The sequence below is a fragment of the Bombina bombina genome, chromosome 7 (genome assembly GCF_027579735.1).
Source record: "Bombina bombina isolate aBomBom1 chromosome 7, aBomBom1.pri, whole genome shotgun sequence".
Classification (NCBI taxonomy): Eukaryota; Metazoa; Chordata; class Amphibia; order Anura; family Bombinatoridae; genus Bombina; species Bombina bombina.
The window spans coordinates 107,141,947-107,161,319 of NC_069505.1; the positions used below are offsets into that span (position 1 = coordinate 107,141,947).

General features: G+C 37.2%; 1 protein-coding gene across 2 annotated transcripts in view; it reads left to right on the forward strand.

The window, feature by feature from the left end:
• TSPAN18 (tetraspanin 18) overlaps positions 1-19,373 on the forward strand; it is a 318,752-nt gene that overhangs the window by 267,179 nt on the left and 32,200 nt on the right. For both annotated transcript variants that reach the window (XM_053720236.1, XM_053720238.1), the window contains one exon: positions 9,966-10,040. In XM_053720236.1, the coding sequence (XP_053576211.1) occupies positions 9,966-10,040 (75 nt within the window). The remainder of the gene's footprint in view (positions 1-9,965; positions 10,041-19,373) is intronic.

Here is a 19,373-nt window from a genome sequence, read left to right on the forward strand (position 1 = left end):
TGAGTGAGTATGTGTGTGAGTGAGTATGTGTATATGTATGAGTGTGTGTGTGTGTTGTGAGAGACTGTGTGTATGTATGAGTGTGTTGTGAGTGACTGTGTATGTATGAGTGTTTGTATGAATGAGCGAATGTGTGTGTATGTATGTATCAGTGTGTATGTGTGTGTGTATATATGAGTTAATGTATGAATGTGTGTATGTATAAGTGTATGAGTGTGTGTGAGTGAGTATGTGTGTGAGTGTGTGTGTGAGTGAGTATGTGTGTGAGTATGTGTTTATGTATGTGTGAGTGTGTGTGAGTGAGTATGTGTGTATGTATGTGTGAGTGTTTATGTGTATATGTATGAGTGAGTGTGTTTGTGTTGTGAGAGACTGTGTGTGTATGTATGAGGGAGTGTGTTGTGAGAGACTGTGTGTGTATGTATGAGGGAGTGTGTTGTGAGAGACTGTGTATGTATGAATTTGTGTGTTTTTGTATAAGTGAGTACCATTTCCTGTATTTTTCTTAAAGGGACATTAAACCCCAAAATTTTCTTTCAGGATTCAGATAGAGAATACATTTTTTTTTAAAGTTTCCAATTTACTTCTATTATCATTTTCTTCATTCTTATGTTATTCTTTATTGAAGAGATGCCTAGGTAGGTAGCGTGCACATGCCTGAAGCCCTACATGACAGGAAATAGCACTGCCATCTAGTGCTCCTGCTAATGTATAACATTGTAGCAAAACTGCTGCTATATAGTGCTGCAGACACGTGCATACTCTTGAGCTTACATTTCTGCTTTTCCACAAAGGATAACAAGAAAACTAAGAAAATTTGATAATAGAAGTAAATTAGAAAGTTGTTTAAAATGTTATGTTCTATCTAAATCATGAAAGAAAAAAATTGTGTTTTATGTCCCTTTAATGCGAAGTGGACACCTAGCTAGTTTGCACTTCTTCAAAATTGCGCATGCATTTTAGTCACTTGGCCAAAAATTGCAAAGGTCAATTATTTTGCACACACAGAGAATACACAGAGTGCGTTGTCATTGCCACGCGCAGGGGAGAAGCCTTACGTGTATGGCACATGGTTATAAAAATGGTACCAGCTGAAAACCGTTTAAGGAGCTCTGATTGATATCATTGTTTTTTGCTTCACAAGCGCCACCTGGTGTTCAGATTACTGAATTAACCACACAACTGTATCACAGACAAAATCTTGACAAATCTTTTACTTTTAGCTCATATTTTTGTAATGTTCTTCCTGTATTTGTTACAAACACACATTGGCTGGGGATTGGAAACTTTTTTATTATTCTATGTACAAATAGTTAAAGGGAAATGAAACGGAAAATGTTTCTTTCGTGATTCAGGTAAGGAATACAATTTTTAAACAACATTCCAATTTACTTCTTTTATATAATTTGCTTTGTTCTGTAGATATCTTTTGTTGAAGAAATAGCAATGCAAATGGGAGAACCAATCACATGAGGCATCTATGTACAGCCACCAATCAGCAGCTTCTGAGCCTATTTAGAGCTTCTTTTCAACAAAGGATAGTAAGAGAATTAAGCAAATTAGATAATAGAACTAAATTGGAAAGGGATTTAAAGGGACATGAAACCCAATTTTTTTCTTTCATGATTTAGAAGGAGCATGCAATTTTAAACAACTTTCTAATTTACTTCTATTATCTAACTTGCTTCGTTCTTTTGATATACTTTGCTGAAAAGCATATCTAGATAGGCTCAGTAGCTGCTGATTGGTTGCTGCACATAGAAGCCTTGTGATTGGCTCACCCATGTGCGTTGCAATTTCTTCAACAAAGGATATCTAAAGACTGAAGCAAATTAGATAATAGAAGTAAATTGGAATGTTGTTTATAATTGTATTCTCTACTTCAATCATTAAATAATTTTTTGGGGTTTAGTGTCCCTTTAAAATTGCTCTTTCTAAATCATGAAAGAAAAAATGTGTGTTTTAGGTCTCTTTATATTATTAACCATTTATATTTAAACTTTGCTTTTAGAACAAAAATAAACAAATTTAGTTAAAATGTCTGCTAAATTAAATAATTTGACATAAAGCTAGACGCCTGCAAAACCTGTAGGTTTAATTATTAGAATTGCTAAGGCAGCTTGGGAAATAGGGTTGCTACCTCGGCCATGTTTTCCTGGACACTTATGAGTTACACATGCTGCAGGGTGTGCAGGGAGGAATATGAATAGTGCTGTCCAGGGACCAGGGGGTCGATCCGATATAAAGCGTCGCCCGCAAAAGCCGGCGACGCCAATATTTACGCTGATTTGGTATCCTATATACGGCGTAACCTAGAAGTTACGCGCATATATTTCTGCCGTCGCCCGTAGTTTTTTGGGCCATAGGCAGGTATACCAAACCAGCGCAGTTTGGTATCCAATATGCAGCGTAAGGACTTACGTGGCGAAAATGGAGAAAACTTACTCCATTTTCACCTCGCCACAAAAAGCAGCCGTAAGAAGCCTTACGCTGACTATTGGAGCCCCGTAACTCCCTAAACTAACTAGAAAATAAACCTAACACCTAACGCATGCGCAATGTCTATCTCCCTGTCAACCGCGATCTTCTAAAATAAACCTAACACCTAACGCATGCGCAATGTCTATCTACCTGTCAACCGCGATCCCCCCCCCCCCCGAAATCCCTAATAAAGTTATTAACCCCTAAACCGCCGCTCCCGGACCACGCCGCCATCTACATAAACTAACCCCCTACTGTGAGCCCCTAAAACCGCCGCCATCTACCTTATCTATCCCCTAATCTGACCCCTTACACCGCCGCCACCTATATAAAAATTATTAACCCCTAATCTAATCCCCCTATACCGCCGCCAGCTATATTAATATTATTAACCCCTAATGTAAGCCCCTTACACCGCCGCCATCTCTATTAAAATGATTAACCCCTAATTTAATCTACCTACCCCGCCGCCAGCTATATTATCTATATTAACCCTAAGTATATTATAGTTAATATAGGTATTACATTATATATATTAACTATATTAACCCTAATTATATTAGGGTTAATATAGTTACTATAGTATTTATATTAACTCTATCTAACCCTAACTAAATTTATATTAAATTAATCTAATTCATTTATAAACTAAAATATTCCTATTTAAATCTAAATACTTACCTATAAAATAAACCCTAAGATAGCTACAATATAATTAATAATTACATTGTAGCTATGTTAGGGTTAATATTTATTTTACAGGTAAATTGTTAATTATTTTAACTAGGTATAATAGATATTAAATAGTTATTAACAATTTAATATCTACCTAGTTAAAATAATTACCCAATTACCTGTAAAATAAATCCTAACCTAAGTTATAAATACACCTACACTATCAATAAATTTAATAAACTACAAACATCTATCTAAAAATACAATTAAATTAACTAAACTAAATTACAAAAACAAACAAACACTAAATTACAAAAAATAAAAAAAAGATTACAAGATTTTTAAGCTAATTACACCTATTCTAAGCCCCCTAATAAAATAATAAACCCCCAAAATAAAAAAATTCCCTGCCCTATTCTAAATTAAACAAATTTCAAAGCTCTTTACCTTACCAGCCCTTAAAAGGGCCTTTTGTGGGGCATGCCCCAAAGAATTCAGCTCTTTTGCATACAACAAATACAATCCCCCCCCCCCATTACAACCCACCACCCACATACCCCTATTCTAAAACCACCCAAACCCCCCTTAAAAAAGCCTAACACTACCCCCCTGAAGATCTCCCTACCTTGTCTTCACCACACCGGGCCGAACTCCTGATCCGATCTGGGCGATGTCTTCCTCCAAGCGGCAAAGAAGAATTCTTCCTCCGGCGACGTCTTCCTCCAAGCGGCAGCAAAGTCTTCATTCTTCCGGCGGCATCTTCAATCTTCTTTCTTCGCTCCGCCGCCGCGGAGCATCCATCCCGGCCGACTGCTGTACTACGAATGAGGTACCTTTAAATGACGTCATCCAAGATGGCGTCCGCCGAATTCCGATTGGCTGATAGGATTCTATCAGCCAATCGGAATTAAGTTAGAAAAATCTGATTGGCTGATTGAATCAGCCAATCAGATTCAAGTTCAATCCGATTGGCTGATCCAATCAGCCAATCAGATTGAGCTCGCATTCTATTGGCTGTTCCGATCAGCCAATAGAATGCGAGCTCAATCTGATTGGCTGTTCGGATCAGCCAATCGGATTGAACTTGAATCTGATTGGCTGATTCAATCAGCCAATCAGATTTTTCTAACTTAATTCCGATTGGCTGATAGAATCCTATCAGCCAATCGGAATTCGGCGGACGCCATCTTGGATGACGTCATTTAAAGGTACATCATTCGTAGTACAGCAGTCGGCCGGGATGGATGCTCCGCGGTGGCGGAGCGAAGAAAGAAGATTGAAGATGCCGCCGGAAGAATGAAGACTTTGCTGCCGCTTGGAGGAAGACGTCGCCGGAGGAAGAATTCTTCTTTGCCGCTTGGAGGAAGACATCGCCGGAGGAAGAATTCTTCTTTGCCGCTTGGAGGAAGACATCGCCCGGATCGGATCAGGAGTTCGGCCCGGTGTGGTGAAGACAAGGTAGGGAGATCTTCAGGGGGGTAGTGTTAGGCTTTTTTAAGGGGGGTTTGGGTGGTTTTAGAATAGGGGTATGTGGGTGGTGGGTTGAAATGGGGGGGGGGGGATTGTATTTGTTGTATGCAAAAGAGCTGAATTCTTTGGGGCATGCCCCACAAAAGGCCCTTTTAAGGGCTGGTAAGGTAAAGAGCTTTGAAATTTGTTTAATTTAGAATAGGGCAGGGAATTTTTTTTATTTTGGGGGTTTATTATTTTATTAGGGGGCTTAGAATAGGTGTAATTAGCTTAAAAATCTTGTAATCTTTTTTTTTATTTTTTGTAATTTAGTGTTTGTTTTTTTTTTGTAATTTAGTTTAGTTAATTTAATTGTATTTTTAGATAGATGTTTGTAGTTTATTAAATTTATTGATAGTGTAGGTGTATTTGTAACTTAGGTTAGGATTTATTTTACAGGTAATTGGGTAATTATTTTAACTAGGTAGATATTAAATAGTTAATAACTATTTAATATCTATTATACCTAGTTAAAATAATTAACAATTTACCTGTAAAATAAATATTAACCCTAACATAGCTACAATGTAATTATTAATTATATTGTAGCTATCTTAGGGTTTATTTTATAGGTAAGTATTTAGATTTAAATAGGAATATTTTAGTTTATAAATGAATTAGATTAATTTAATATAAATTTAGTTAGGGGTGTTAGGGTTAGATAGAGTTAATATAGTTAATATAAATACTATAGTAACTATATTAACTATATTAACCCTAATATAATTAGGGTTAATATAGTTAATATATATAATGTAATAACTATATTAACTATAATATACTTAGGGTTAATATAGATAATATAGCTGGCGGCGGGGTAGGTAGATTAAATTAGGGGTTAATCATTTTAATAGAGATGGCGGCGGTGTAAGGGGCTTACATTAGGGGTTAATAATTTTAATATAGATGGCGGCGGTGTTAGGGGCTCACTTTAGGGGGTTATAGATATAATATAGCTGGCGGCAGGGGAAGGGAGCGGCGGTTTAGGGGTTAATAACTTTATTAGGTTGCGGCGGGGTACGGGAGTGGCGGTTTAGGGGTTAATAGCTTTTTTATTGTTAGGCTAGTGAGGGGGGATAGCGGATAGAGGGTTAGACAGTGCGGGCTATGTTAGGGAGGCGTGTTAGACAGTGCGGGCTATGTTAGGGAGGCGTGTTAGACAGTGCGGGTGTTTTAGACTTTAGTCAGGTTTTATAGGCGCCGGCAGTTTCTAACGTGCCGCAAGTCACTGGCGACGCCAGAAATTTGTACTTACGCAGATTTCTGGACATCGCTGGTTTGTCAGACTTACGGCACGTTAGCATCTGACGGCGACCTATATGGGATAGCTCGAGTTGCGAGCTGAAACTGCGGGCGACGCCGGTTCCCTCGCTTGCGCCGCAAACTGCGATCTATATCGGATCGCGCCCCATGTCACTATCTGTGTGATGTCCAGAGGAACAATGCATATTTACCTCTGCACACCCTGCAACATGTGTAACTCGTGGAAAACATGGCAGAGGTGGCAAGTGGCAACCCTTCTGGAAAGTCTGCTGGATACATTCTTGGAAAGAGAAAGTAACATAGTAACAGAGTAGATGAGGATCGAGTTCAGCCCAAACAGATCCTACCTCATCTCATCCAAATGAGAATAATTGAATCCCATTATAAAGGTGAAAAGCAATTATATCTCTGCATTCTGTTAATAGCCAGAGATGTATCTAAGCCATTTTTTAAATTTATCTAAGGTATTGGCATTCACTACCTCCTTAGGCATTGAGTTCTACAATTTGAATTCTCTTACAGTGAAAAAGCATTTATGTTGCTGGAGATTAAGGGGCAGAGTAGCGTGCTAGCAGTTACATATAAGCGATATCGGGTTTAGCGCGGCTGTCTGCATGAGTCAGAAGGAGCACTCATATTACAAGTTATAAGTAAATGTGAATGTGTGAGCGCAATTGCGATATATGCTAGAATGATTACCGCAACCTCAGAGCTCTGGTTAACTGTTACGCGAAACAAATAAGGGTCACAAAAAGCATCAAAAATACATTGAAAAGTACAGTTACAGTCATAATAACACTATCTAATAAAAATATTTAAACAAAATGCACAAAAAAAGTTACAAGGGCAGGCAGTTAACGGGCAGGCATCTGCCATCCTATTGAACCGGAGCACCGATTGTGCTCCGGTTCCATATGCAGGCAGATTTCTGGAGCTAAGGACCTCCTGCTGAAGCTTCCTGCAGCTCGGACATATATATATACACGTCATGCGGTACGAAAGTACTGCATGATGTAAATAAATGTCCTATCGGCTTAAGAAGTTACAGACACTGAATGCTAATCTGCGTTAATGATAATCAAATGTGAAATAGATTTTAATGTGGCATTAATTATAAACAAATATGAAGCAGTGAAGTGTTACATACTTATATGAAACTAGAAACAAATACCAGAGACAGTATTCTTTACAGAGGCACTACAAGATATCCTGAAGAAATGAATCTATTGCTATTTCAACATATTATTATTATTATTATACTTTATTTATGAAGCGCCAACATATTGTCCATGGATACAATTCATTTAAATAAAACTATGAGGATGTTGGCCAAAAGAATCTACCTGGATGCTGCATCCAGGTTGATTCCGAAAATGGCAGGGTTGTGAAAGAATACACTGAAGGTGGATTTTTTCACCACCCTGCCATTTTCGGAATCCACCTGGATGCAGCGTAGGCAAAGAAGCATTAAGAAAAAAAAACTCACGCAACCGCCCCATACGAAATAACAAAAAAATCTAACCGCCCGCACAAAATTATAAAAAAAACCTAACCGCCCGAACGAAGTATTAAAAAAAAGAAATATTAACAAACGCCTAAACCGCCAACCCCCACATCACAAAATAATAAAGTAATTAACCCCTAATCCGCAAATTAAACCATGCAAATAACATAATTAAAATATTAATCCCTAAACCGCCAACCCCCCACATTGCAATAAATCTAATTAACCTCTTAACCCCTAAACCGCCAACCCCCCACATTGCAATAGACCTAATTAACCTATTAACCCCTAAACTGCCAGCCACCCCCCACATCGCAAAAAACCTAATTAACCTATTAACTCCTAAACCCCCCACAACGCAAATAACTAATTTAATTACTAAGCCCGCTAACCTAACTACCCCCTTTAAAATAAAAAATCCTAACATTAATTTAAACATAAAACCTAACATTAAATTACAAAAAATAATCTATAATTACAAAAAAATAATCTATAATTACAGAAAAAAAATCTATAATTACAGAAAAAAAATAAACAAAATTATCAAAAACAAACCCCCCAAAATAAAAAAACTAACACTAAAAAAAACTAAACTACCCATTGCCCCTAAAGGGGCATTTGTATGGGCATTGCCCTTAAATGGGCATTCAGCTTTTTTACTGCCCTTAAAAGGGCAACCAGCTCTTTTATAGCCCAAAAAACCCTAATCTAAAAAATAAAAATAACACTGGATGAAGATAGAAGATGATGGAGCCACCTGGAAGAAGACTTCCACCGCCGGACGGTGAGTACCTATTTGGGGCTTAGTATTAGGCTTTTTTTTATTTTTTGGGGTGTCTTTTTTTTTAGATTAGTTTAGGTTTAATTTTTTTTGTTTCGGATAGCTTTGTTTATTTATTTTTTTCTGTAATTTTACATTATTTTTTTTTTTTGCAATCTTAGCTTTGGGGTTTGTAGTTTTTAAAAAATAGACTTCCCTCTGGGCAGGCTTATCATCTAGTTTCAATTAGAATTTTTGTTGTTTTAAAGGATAGATAATCCCTTTATTACCAATTCCCCAGTTTTGCATAACCAACAGTTATAATTATACACGTTTTACCTGTGTAATTACCTTGTATCTAAGCCTCAGCAGACTGCCCCCTTATTTCAGTTTTTTTGACAGACATGCATTTTAGCCAATCAGAGCTGTCTCCATGGTAAAGTCACGTGCATGAGCTCAATGTTATCTATATGAAACACGTGAACTAATGCCCTCTAGTGGTGAAAAACGATCAAAATGCATTTAGATTAGAGGCGGCCTTCAAGGTCTAAGAAATTAGCATATGAACCTCCTAGGTTTAGCTTTCAACTAAGAATACCAAGAGAACAAAGCAAAACTGGTGATAAAAGTAAATTGGAAAGTTGTTTAAAATTACATGCCCTATTTGATACATGACAGCTTTTTTTGGACTTGACTGTCCCTTTAATTTACATCTATGTCAAACTGTTGTTTAGTTAGTATATTTTTCTGTGTGTTTGTATATGTGTGTGTGTATGCGTATGTGTATGAGTGTATATGTTTGTGTGTATATGTGTGTGTGCATGTATGTGTTTTGCGTGTGTGTATGAGTGTGTGTGTACATATGTGTGTGTGTGTGTGTATATGTGTGTATGTATATTATTTATTGCTGTAATATATTTTAGATTGGTAGTCACATGTTCTATGTAAACTATTAGAATGAACATCATACTTAAATATTCATTGTGATTTACTCCTAGTAGAGATCGGTGAGCCCATTAACATCAGCATACATGTAAACGGAACAAGTGATTTTTTTGTGCTTTTATAGAACATGCTACAGCTTTATAAACTGCCACATGGGGTAATCTTTTTTAGCAGCCATTTTAAAAGTTCTGAGTCAGCTGAAATACAGTTTATACCAGCAATGTAAATGCAACCAGAGTTAGTAAGGACATTAACTGAAAATTAAAGTGATTGTTAATTTGAATGATTTAAAGACAAGTATTTAAAAATACTCTTAAAAACATGGGCACTTTAAATCATTAAACTTTACGACACTTCTTTTTAAAAATACTTACCATTTGATTACGCTAAACGAACAGATGATCCTCCGCCCGCATCTTCTTTGGTATTGAGCATATCGATGACAAATACGGCTTCCTCCAATCGTTGTGTGCCCCCTTTGGCGTCCAGCTTGTGAGGCACGCAATGATTGGAGGAAGCCGTATTAGTCATCAATATGCTAAATACTGAAGGAGATGCAGGCAGCGGTAAGTTTACAGTATTGAAAAGATATTATTTTTTTAAAAAGCGTCATTGTAAAGTTTAATAACTTAAAATGCCCATGTTTTAAGAGTATTTTTAAATACTGGGCTTTAAATCATTCAACTTTACAATCAGTGTCTTATTGAATTAGAGCATTATGTCCCTTTTAATGCGCTCACCATATAGTAACTTTACACAGACCATCATTTTAGCAAAATACTTGTTGTACTCCATTGTAGTAAGGCTTTTTGTTTCATTGTTTTACAGTTCTTCATGTTTATTTTCGTGATATTCCTGGCAGAGCTTTCAGCCGCCATCTTAGCTTTCCTGTTCCGTGAACAAGTAAGTAAAATGTTATCCTCTATGTAATATGATATTCTTGGTATGTGCTCTACTGTAAATGTTTACTGGGCAGTTGGGGTATTAAAGTGATGGTAAATTCTAGCCCTTGTGAAACGCTAGGATTTACCATTGTAAAAAATAAAGGGGACTTTCATTCATGAAGAATAAAATAATTCATTCTGAAAGTTCATTTATTTGTTAGCAGCGTTCGCTGCGCTGAGCTGCTAAAGGCAGAACGCTATTTGGCTGAGAGGTGACGTTTCCACCTCTTAGCCAATAGCCGTGCAGAAAATCCAGTTTGGCGCCGTGTTTTGCGGATTTCCCGCACAGCTATTGGCTAAGAGGTGGAAACATCACATCTCAGCCAAATAGCGTTCTGCCGTGGGCTGGCCTTAGCAGCACAGTGCAGCGAACGCTGCTAACAAATAAATGGGCTTTCAGAATTAAGTATTTTATACTTCATGAATGAAAGTCCCCTTTATTTGTTACAATGGTAAATCCTAGTGTTTCACAAACTCTATGATTTACCATACATATGATGAGTTCTTCGTTATTTTGCCATGAACTTTCTGGGACAAAGCAGACTCCATGTTGTTGCCTTATTAGGCCTACTTATATCCTAGTTTTATGTCACTGAAATTTGTTTTCTCAGTTTTGCTGACTGAGATAGTTTTGTATCGGTATATTTTGAATTAGGCAAGGGAGTTTTTGGTTATTTCTTTAAAGAAATGCAATATATAACCGTGTTGCTAATTTCTTTAAAGAAATGCAATTCAAAACCTTGTTGCTTATTTCTTTAAACAAATGCAATTTAGAATGTTGTGGTAGATATAAATAAAATTGGTATTTTCTTTCTAAGGTGGTGAGAGTCCATGATTCCTTACTGTTGTGAATTCATCACATGGAGGCTACACCAAGAGCTTTTATATCCCTCTAACTTCCCTCCCAGTCTTTCTTTGCCTCTCTAGGAGCTGGTGAAAATAGAGGTGCTCAGGATTTTCTTTATTTTTTTAAGGAATTTGATCCTTTATTTCCCTCATAAGATGAAACTTAGAATAGAGGGATATAGTACTGGCTGTGCAATGTATTTTTCCCATGAGAGTCGTGGTCACAAGCTTGCCTCAGGTGTCACAAGGACTGGTCCTTTTAGCCTCCTCCTGATAGGCTTCAATATATCCTCTACTGTATGTTACAGTACTGGATGGGCTCTGAATCCTTCATTAAATTAAGGGTAAGATCAGGGGAGTGGGCAGTCGCAGGGTAAGTACCTGCTTTGTTCACTCAGCCTGCAGGCTATCAGTACGTACATTCATTAGTGTACATCATAGCCTATATGCGTCAAGTCTATAACAATTATACTACAGAGTCTCAACAGTACTAGGGAACATTATGTTTAAGCACTATTGACTATATCATAATGTTTGTGCACGTTGGGTGTGTTGCCCCTTTAAGACCATTGCCCCTTTTAATACTCCAGGACTACTTTTATACTGGGGATACATTTGCTCATGGACAATTTGCAGGACGTTATGGTGTACGGATTGTTTTTTTGAGGACAAGTCTGGTATTTCATCAGCGTTTGTCACACTTAGAGTAGTCATTTAGTGTGTGCAGCGCTGCAGTAAAATCCTCCAGCACGAAGACAGTTAATACAGATTCACACCCTCAGGATGCCTCTTAGTGCACTTTCTCTCTAGTCCTGCCTTACTCTGCAGGTGGCCATTTTTATTGCAGCAACGCAGTTCCATGCTGAGCAGTTTGTCTGGAAGGGGTAATATCAGGAGCAAAGTGGGGTCATTTTTAAAGGGGATTAGGCAATTATTTTTTTGAACATTTGCATAATGTTTATAATATTTATTCATACTGTTTATAGTGTTGTAGAGTCGACTATCTGTAGCTTGCTACTACTTTCTAATTTCCTGATCCTGTCATATTACATTATCTACTGTGCTGTCCCTCCTGGGTTAGACCCATTAGAGCGTAGATCTACAGACTATTTTGCTATCAAACAAGTGTATGCTTTACAAGTGTATTACTGTCTGTCCTCTGGCTCAACTATGTAGAACTTGCCTAAATTCTGTATTAATATCTCAGAAGTCCACAACTTCTTAATGCGCCCAAGCTCTTAATAATCTGGATAGCACTACTCATTTTTCTCCAGGATTTAAGGATTATTTAAAGTCCACTATTTCTGAGGTTTTGGCTGCTATGCTGCCTTCAAGTAAGCATAGACGTATTTCCTCTAGTTCTTGGCTAATGGTGATGCACATATATTTCTTTCTACTGCCAAGCCAGTTCAGGCGTTTGCCTCTGATGCATCTCTTTCCTCATCGGCAGAGAAGTTGTCTTCAGAGGACTTGTCCTAACATTCAGATCAGGAATCTGGGGAGGCATATTTTACATTTAAGGTGGAACTTATTTGCTTTACTGAAGGAGGTTTTGCAAAACTTAGTGATTCAAGATCCAAAACCTGTGGAGTATAAGTCTGTTCAGCAGCTAGAGATTATCTTCAAACCTTAATCTAAATCTGTGGAAGTTTTTCCAGTTCCTGCTGCAGTATTGGAGTTTTTTTTCTCTAAGGAATGGGATAAGCCTGGAGTTCCATTTATCCCTTTTCCAAAATGTAACAAATTGTTTCTGATCCCTGCTTCTAATTTTGAACTTTGGTAAACTATTCCAAAGTTGGATACAGCTATTTCTACTCTAGCTTAAAAAAACACAATTCCTCTAGAGGATAGCACTGCTTTCAGAGATCCGATGGATAGGAAGCTGTAAATCTCAGGAAAGCCTTTCACCAAGGAGGTTTGTTGTTTTAACCAGCTGTGGATATCTCTTGTGTTGCAGGTGCAATTCTCTGTCTAATTTTGGTTTCGGTTGAGTCCTCCTAAGAGGTTATTCAAGAGCGCAAACTCGTTAATTTGTGATGCAGCAATTGAAATTATTTGCATCAACGCTATGAATATTTCTCTGGGGTTACTTACTAGAATGGCCTTATGCTTAAGATCTTGACCCGCAGACATTGTTTCAGAGTCCATGTTTTTGTCTTTATCTTTTAAACAAAAGATTCTGTTTGGTCCTGGTTTAGATTCCAATATTTACACTGTTACTGGTTGCAAAGGAGCTTTTCTTCCCCATGATAAAAATTCTAAATCAGAAAGTTGATTTTTTTTCAAGTAAATCTGGAAACCTAATCTTGAATGGAACAAGTACAAGCAGTCAAATAAATACCTTCAAGTGAAAAATCAGCATGAAGGTGCAGCCTCCAATCCAGACTCCTGCTGTTAGGGGGCAGGTTAATCCTTTTCCAGAAAGCCTGGTCACAATCTGTTCAGGATCCCTGGGTATTGGAGATTATCTTTCAGGGGTACAGGATAGGTTTTTGATCACAGCCTCCTTGAGGGTGGTTTCTTCTGTCTCATGTCTCAAAGAGACTAGAAAAGAGATTGGCCCCTCTATCTACAATGTGTTCAAGATCTAGAGGACATGGGAGTGAAAATCCCTGTTCCTTTCTCAGAACAATCAAAAGGATACTACTCCAATCTGTTCATTGTTCTAAAAAGGAGGGAACTTTAAGACCCATTTTGGATCTAAAGACCCTAAACACATTATTTGAGGGTCCTTCCTTAAAGGGATATGAAACCCAGATTTGTTTCATTATTCAGATAGAGAATACAATTTTAAACAACTTTCCAATTTACTTCTATTATTTAATTTGCTTTCTTCTCTTGTTATCCTTTGCTGAAAGCTTTATCTAGGAAAGCTCAGGAGCAGCAGAGAACATAGGTTCTAGCTGTTGATTGGTAGCTTCATATATATATATATCGATTGTGATTGGCTCACCCATGAGTTCAGTTAGAAACCATTAGTAGATTGCTGCTACTTCAACAGAGAATGAAACAAATTAGATAATAGAAGTAAATTAGAAAGTTGTTAAAAATTGTATTCTCTATCTGAATCATGAATAAAATAAATTGGGTTGCATGTCCCTTTAAAGGTGGAAGTGATCAGATCTATTCCTCCTTTGGTTCTACAAGGTCAGTTTATAACAACCATAGATTTGAAGGACACATACCTTCATATGCCTATTCCCAAAGATTATCACTAATTTGTTTGTTTTGCCTTTCTGAACAGATATTACATTAGACTCTACACTCGGGGGATTGGTCGCTCAATCAGAAGATTTTCAACCTGTTAGCTCATCGTTAGGGTCTGCCAGAGATTGACTTAATGGTGTATCGCCTAAACCATAAGCTTCCAAAATATGGGTTGCGGTCGAGAGATCCTCAAGCGGAATTGATAGATGCTCTAGCAGTTCCTTGGCATTTTCATCTAGTTTATCCGTTTCCTCAATTGTGCTTCTTCCATGGGTGTTTGCCCAGATCAAGCAAGACCATACGTCTACAATTCTAAAAGCTCCGCCTTGGCCTCACGCAAAGTGATATTCAGATCTGGTGCAGATGTCCAGCTCCCCTCCGTCTTCCTCAATGTCCAGATCTGTTGTCCCAATGTCCTTTCTATGAACAAAACTTTCAGTCTCTCAATTTGACTGCTTGGATGTTGAACCCTTAATCCTATCCTAAAGGGAATTTTCTGACTCTGTGGTGGATACCTTGATTTAGGCTTGTATGCCGGTCACTAGAAAGATTCATCACAAGGTTTGGAAGGTGTATCTTTCTTGTTGTTTGGAACAGGGTTATTCTTGAAATTCTTTTAGGATTCCCTGTATTTTGCAATTCCTTAAAGATGGATTAGACAAGGGTTTGTCGGCAAGTACATTGAAATGGCATATTTCTGTGCTTTCTGTCCTTTTACATAGAAAGTTGACTTCCAGATATTTAAGCCTTTTTCAGGGCTTGGTTAGAATTATACATATGAGCAAACTTATTTTTACACCATGGAGTCTTAACTTGGTTCTAAGAGTTTTACAATTTTCCACACTCAAACCCATGCACTCTTTGGACCTTCAGCTTTTATCTAGGAAGGTTTTGTTTCTGTTCGCTATTTCTTCAGCCTGAAGGTATCTAAATTGTCAGAACTTTACTGTAACCCACTGTATCTGGTGTTCCATCAGAATAAAGCCGTTTTTTACATACTTTGTCCAGTTTTTTTTATTAACCAAAGGTAGTTTCTTTGGAAAATATTAATCAAGAATTGTAGTTCCGTGTTTTTGTCCAAATCCAAAATCTTTCAAGTAGAGATAGCTGTATAGTTTGGATGTCGTCAGGGCATTTAAGTTCTAACTACAAGTTACTAAGGATTTTTAACAATCCTCTAGATTATTCTTAAGTTCTCTGGCAAACATAGGAACCAGAAGGCTACTAGAAAAGTCAAAAATAAACGTGCATGATTCAGATAGAGCATGTCATTTTTAGATCACTCCTTTTATCAATTGTGCTTCATTCTCTTGGTATCCCTTGTGGAAAAAGAATACACAAATATCATACGCCAGTGGGAGCAAGCTGCTGATTGGTGCCTGCACACATTTGTCTCTTGTGATTGGATAACTAGATGTGTTCAGCTAGCAGCCAGTAGATCAATGCTATTCTTTCAGCAAATGATAACAAAAGAATGAAGCACATTTAATAACAGAAATAAATTGTAAAGTTGTTTAAAGGGATAGTTTAGTCAAAATTGAACTTTCATGATTCAAACAGAGCATGTAATTTTAAGCAACTTTCTAATTTACTTCTTTTAGCAATATTTATTTATTCTCTTGGTATCTTTATTTGAAAAAGCAAAAATGGAAGCTTAGGAGCTGACCCATTTTTGGTTGCTCTATATTAATCATGAAAGATTAATTTTGATTAGATTATCCCTTTAAAATTGTATGTTCTATCCAAATCATGAAATAAAATGTTGGGGTTTCCTGTCCCTATAAAGAGTCTGTTCCATAGGGCTTACTTGAATGTGGGGCAAGCTCCGCCTTTACATATTACAGCTCACTCAACGCATTCTGTTTCTACTTCTTGGGCCTTCAAAATGAAGCTTCAGTAGAGCAAATTTGCAAAGCGGCAACTTGGTCATCTTTGCACACTTTCAATAAATGTTATCATTTTGACATATTTTTCTCGGCTGAGGTAGCCTTTAGTAGAAAGGTTCTTCATGCGAGGGTTCCTGGTTAATAGGTGCCTGCCTTTCCTATTTGTCCCTCCCATTTTACGTGGACTCAGCAGCTTGGGTATTGATTTCCAACAGTAAGCAATTGTGGACTCTTAACACCTTAGACAAAAAACATAATTTATTCTTACCTGATAAATTGGTGAGAGTCCATAAATTCGCCCATTTTTGTTAATTTTAGTTGGCAACAGTCTAGTTTGCACCTCCTTTACCCTAATGTCTTTCTTACTTCTTTCTCCGATTCTTGGCTATACAATGAACTGGGAGGTACCGTGAAGAAGTGATATAAAAGCTCTTGGTATAAGGTTCTTTGTCTCCTCCTGGTGGCCAGGCAATTAATTCCTAACAGTAAGGTATCGTGGACTCACCACCAAGAAATAAATAAATTTATCAGTTAAGAATAAATTATGTTTTCCCCAAATTTTTACCCTATATGTGAGAGCCATCTACTAACAGAATTTAATCTTATTGAATGTTAATTAATTAATATATTATAATTAATGACTCCTCCCAGAATTTAGAATTGATATATAAAGAGGCTATTCTAATGGGGGGGAGGGTCATTTTACTTGTATATGGAACTGGTCAAATATTATATTGGTTTGATGATTTTATATATTATATAATTATATAGAGGCTCCATAACATTTATTGTGTCTTAACACATAAAACATTTTGGGCTAGATTACGAGTGGTATGCTAACTGTTGTGCACAAGGGATATCTGGGGGTTTTTCAGCTTTTTGCGCACAACAGAAATAGCGTGCAGATTACGAGTTGAAAGTAAATGCGTTTGCTCAAACGCAAAGAGTAGGGGAAGAAAAAAGTTGCATATAACACAACATAAATACATATAAAAGTACAGTTACACTCATATAAACACTGTCTTATAAAAATTAGTTAAAAAGTTATAAGGGCTCAGAGATAGATGGTGTAAGGTGTTAGAAAATAAGGGCTGGGCTTTACCATATATGTATATGCATATATATATATATATATATATATATATATATATATATATATACAGGGAGTGCAGAATTATTAGGCAAGTTGTATTTTTGAGGATTAATTTTATTATTGAACAACAACCATGTTCTCAATGAACCCAAAAAACTCATTAATATCAAAGCTGAATAGTTTTGGAAGTAGTTTTTAGTTTGTTTTTAGTTATAGCTATTTTAGGGGGATATCTGTGTGTGCAGGTGACTATTACTGTGCATAATTATTAGGCAACTTAACAAAAAACAAATATATACCCATTTCAATTATTTATTTTTACCAGTGAAACCAATATAACATCTCAACATTCACAAATATACATTTCTGACATTCAAAAACAAAACAAAAACAAATCAGTGACCAATATAGCCACCTTTCTTTGCAAGGACACTCAAAAGCCTGCCATCCATGGATTCTGTCAGTGTTTTGATCTGTTCACCATCAACATTGCGTGCAGCAGCAACCACAGCCTCCCAGATACTGTTCAGAGAGGTGTACTGTTTTCCCTCATTGTAAATCTCACATTTGATGATGGACCACAGGTTCTCAATGGGGTTCAGATCAGGTGAACAAGGAGGCCATGTCATTAGATTTTATTCTTTTATACCCTTTCTTGCCAGCCACGCTGTGGAGTACTTGGACGCGTGTGATGGAGCATTGTCCTGCATGAAAATCATGTTTTTCTTGAAGGATGCAGACTTCTTCCTGTACCACTGCTTGAAGAAGAAAACTGGCAGTAGGACTGGGAGTTGAGCTTGACTCCATCCTCAACCCGAAAAGGCCCCACAAGCTCATCTTTGATGATACCAGCCCAAACCAGTACTCCACCTTGCTGGCGTCTGAGTCGGACTGGAGCTCTCTGCCCTTTACCAATCCAGCCACGGGCCCATCCATCTGGCCCATCAAGACTCACTCTCATTTCATCAGTCCATAAAACCTTAGAAAAATCAGTCTTGAGATATTTCTTGGCCCAGTCTTGACGTTTCAGCTTGTGTGTCTTGTTCAGTGGTGGTCGTCTTTCAGCCTTTCTTACCTTGGCCATGTCTCTGAGTATTGCACACCTTGTGCTTTTGGGCACTCCAGTGATGTTGCAGCTCTGAAATATGGCCAAACTGGTGGCAAGTGGCATCTTGGCAGCTGCACGCTTGACTTTTCTCAGTTCATGGGCAGTTATTTTGCGCCTTGGTTTTTCCACACGCTTCTTGCGACCCTGTTGACTATTTTGAATGAAACGCTTGATTGTTCGATGATCACGCTTCAGAAGCTTTGCAATTTTAAGAGTGCTGCATCCCTCTGCAAGATATCTCACTATTTTTGACTTTTCTGAGCCTGTCAAGTCCTTCTTTTGACCCATTTTGCCAAAGGAAAGGAAGTTGCCTAATAATTATGCACACCTGATATAGGGTGTTGATGTCATTAGACCACACCCCTTCTCATTACAGAGATGCACATCACCTAATATGCTTAATTGGTAGTAGACTTTCGAGCCTATACAGCTTGGAGTAAGACAACATGCATAAAGAGGATGATGTGGTCAAAATACTCATTTGCCTAATAATTCTGCACTCCCTGTATATATATATATATATATATATATATATATATATATATATATATATACACGTCTAAATATGTGTATATATGTATATATATATATGTGTGTATATATATATATATATATATATACATATATATATATATATACATATATATATACACACACAGTATCTCACAAAAGTGAGTACACCCCTCACATTTTTGTAAATATTTTATTATATCTTTTCATGTGACAACACTGAAGAAATGACACTTTGCTACAATGTAAAGTAGTGAGTGTACAGCCTTTATAACAGTGTCAATTTGCTGTCCTCCAAAATAACTCAACACACAGCCATTAATGTCTAAACCGATGGCAACAAAAGTGAGTACACCCCTAAGTGGAAATGTCCAAATTGGGCCCAAAGTATCAATATTTTGTGTGGCCACCATTATTTTCCAGCACTGCCTTAAAGGGACATTAAACACTTGACTGCTAAAAATAATTAAAACTAACTTCTACTGTGTAATAATAAAAAACTGAGTACAGCTCTTTATGCTGTAACTTCAGCTTACACAAAACATTTCAAGAAAATTGTTTCTATTACTATACATATCTAGGGCTTGATGCAGCTATGTATGCCTCCATATTTTAACAGCACAGTAGTCACATGACACACAC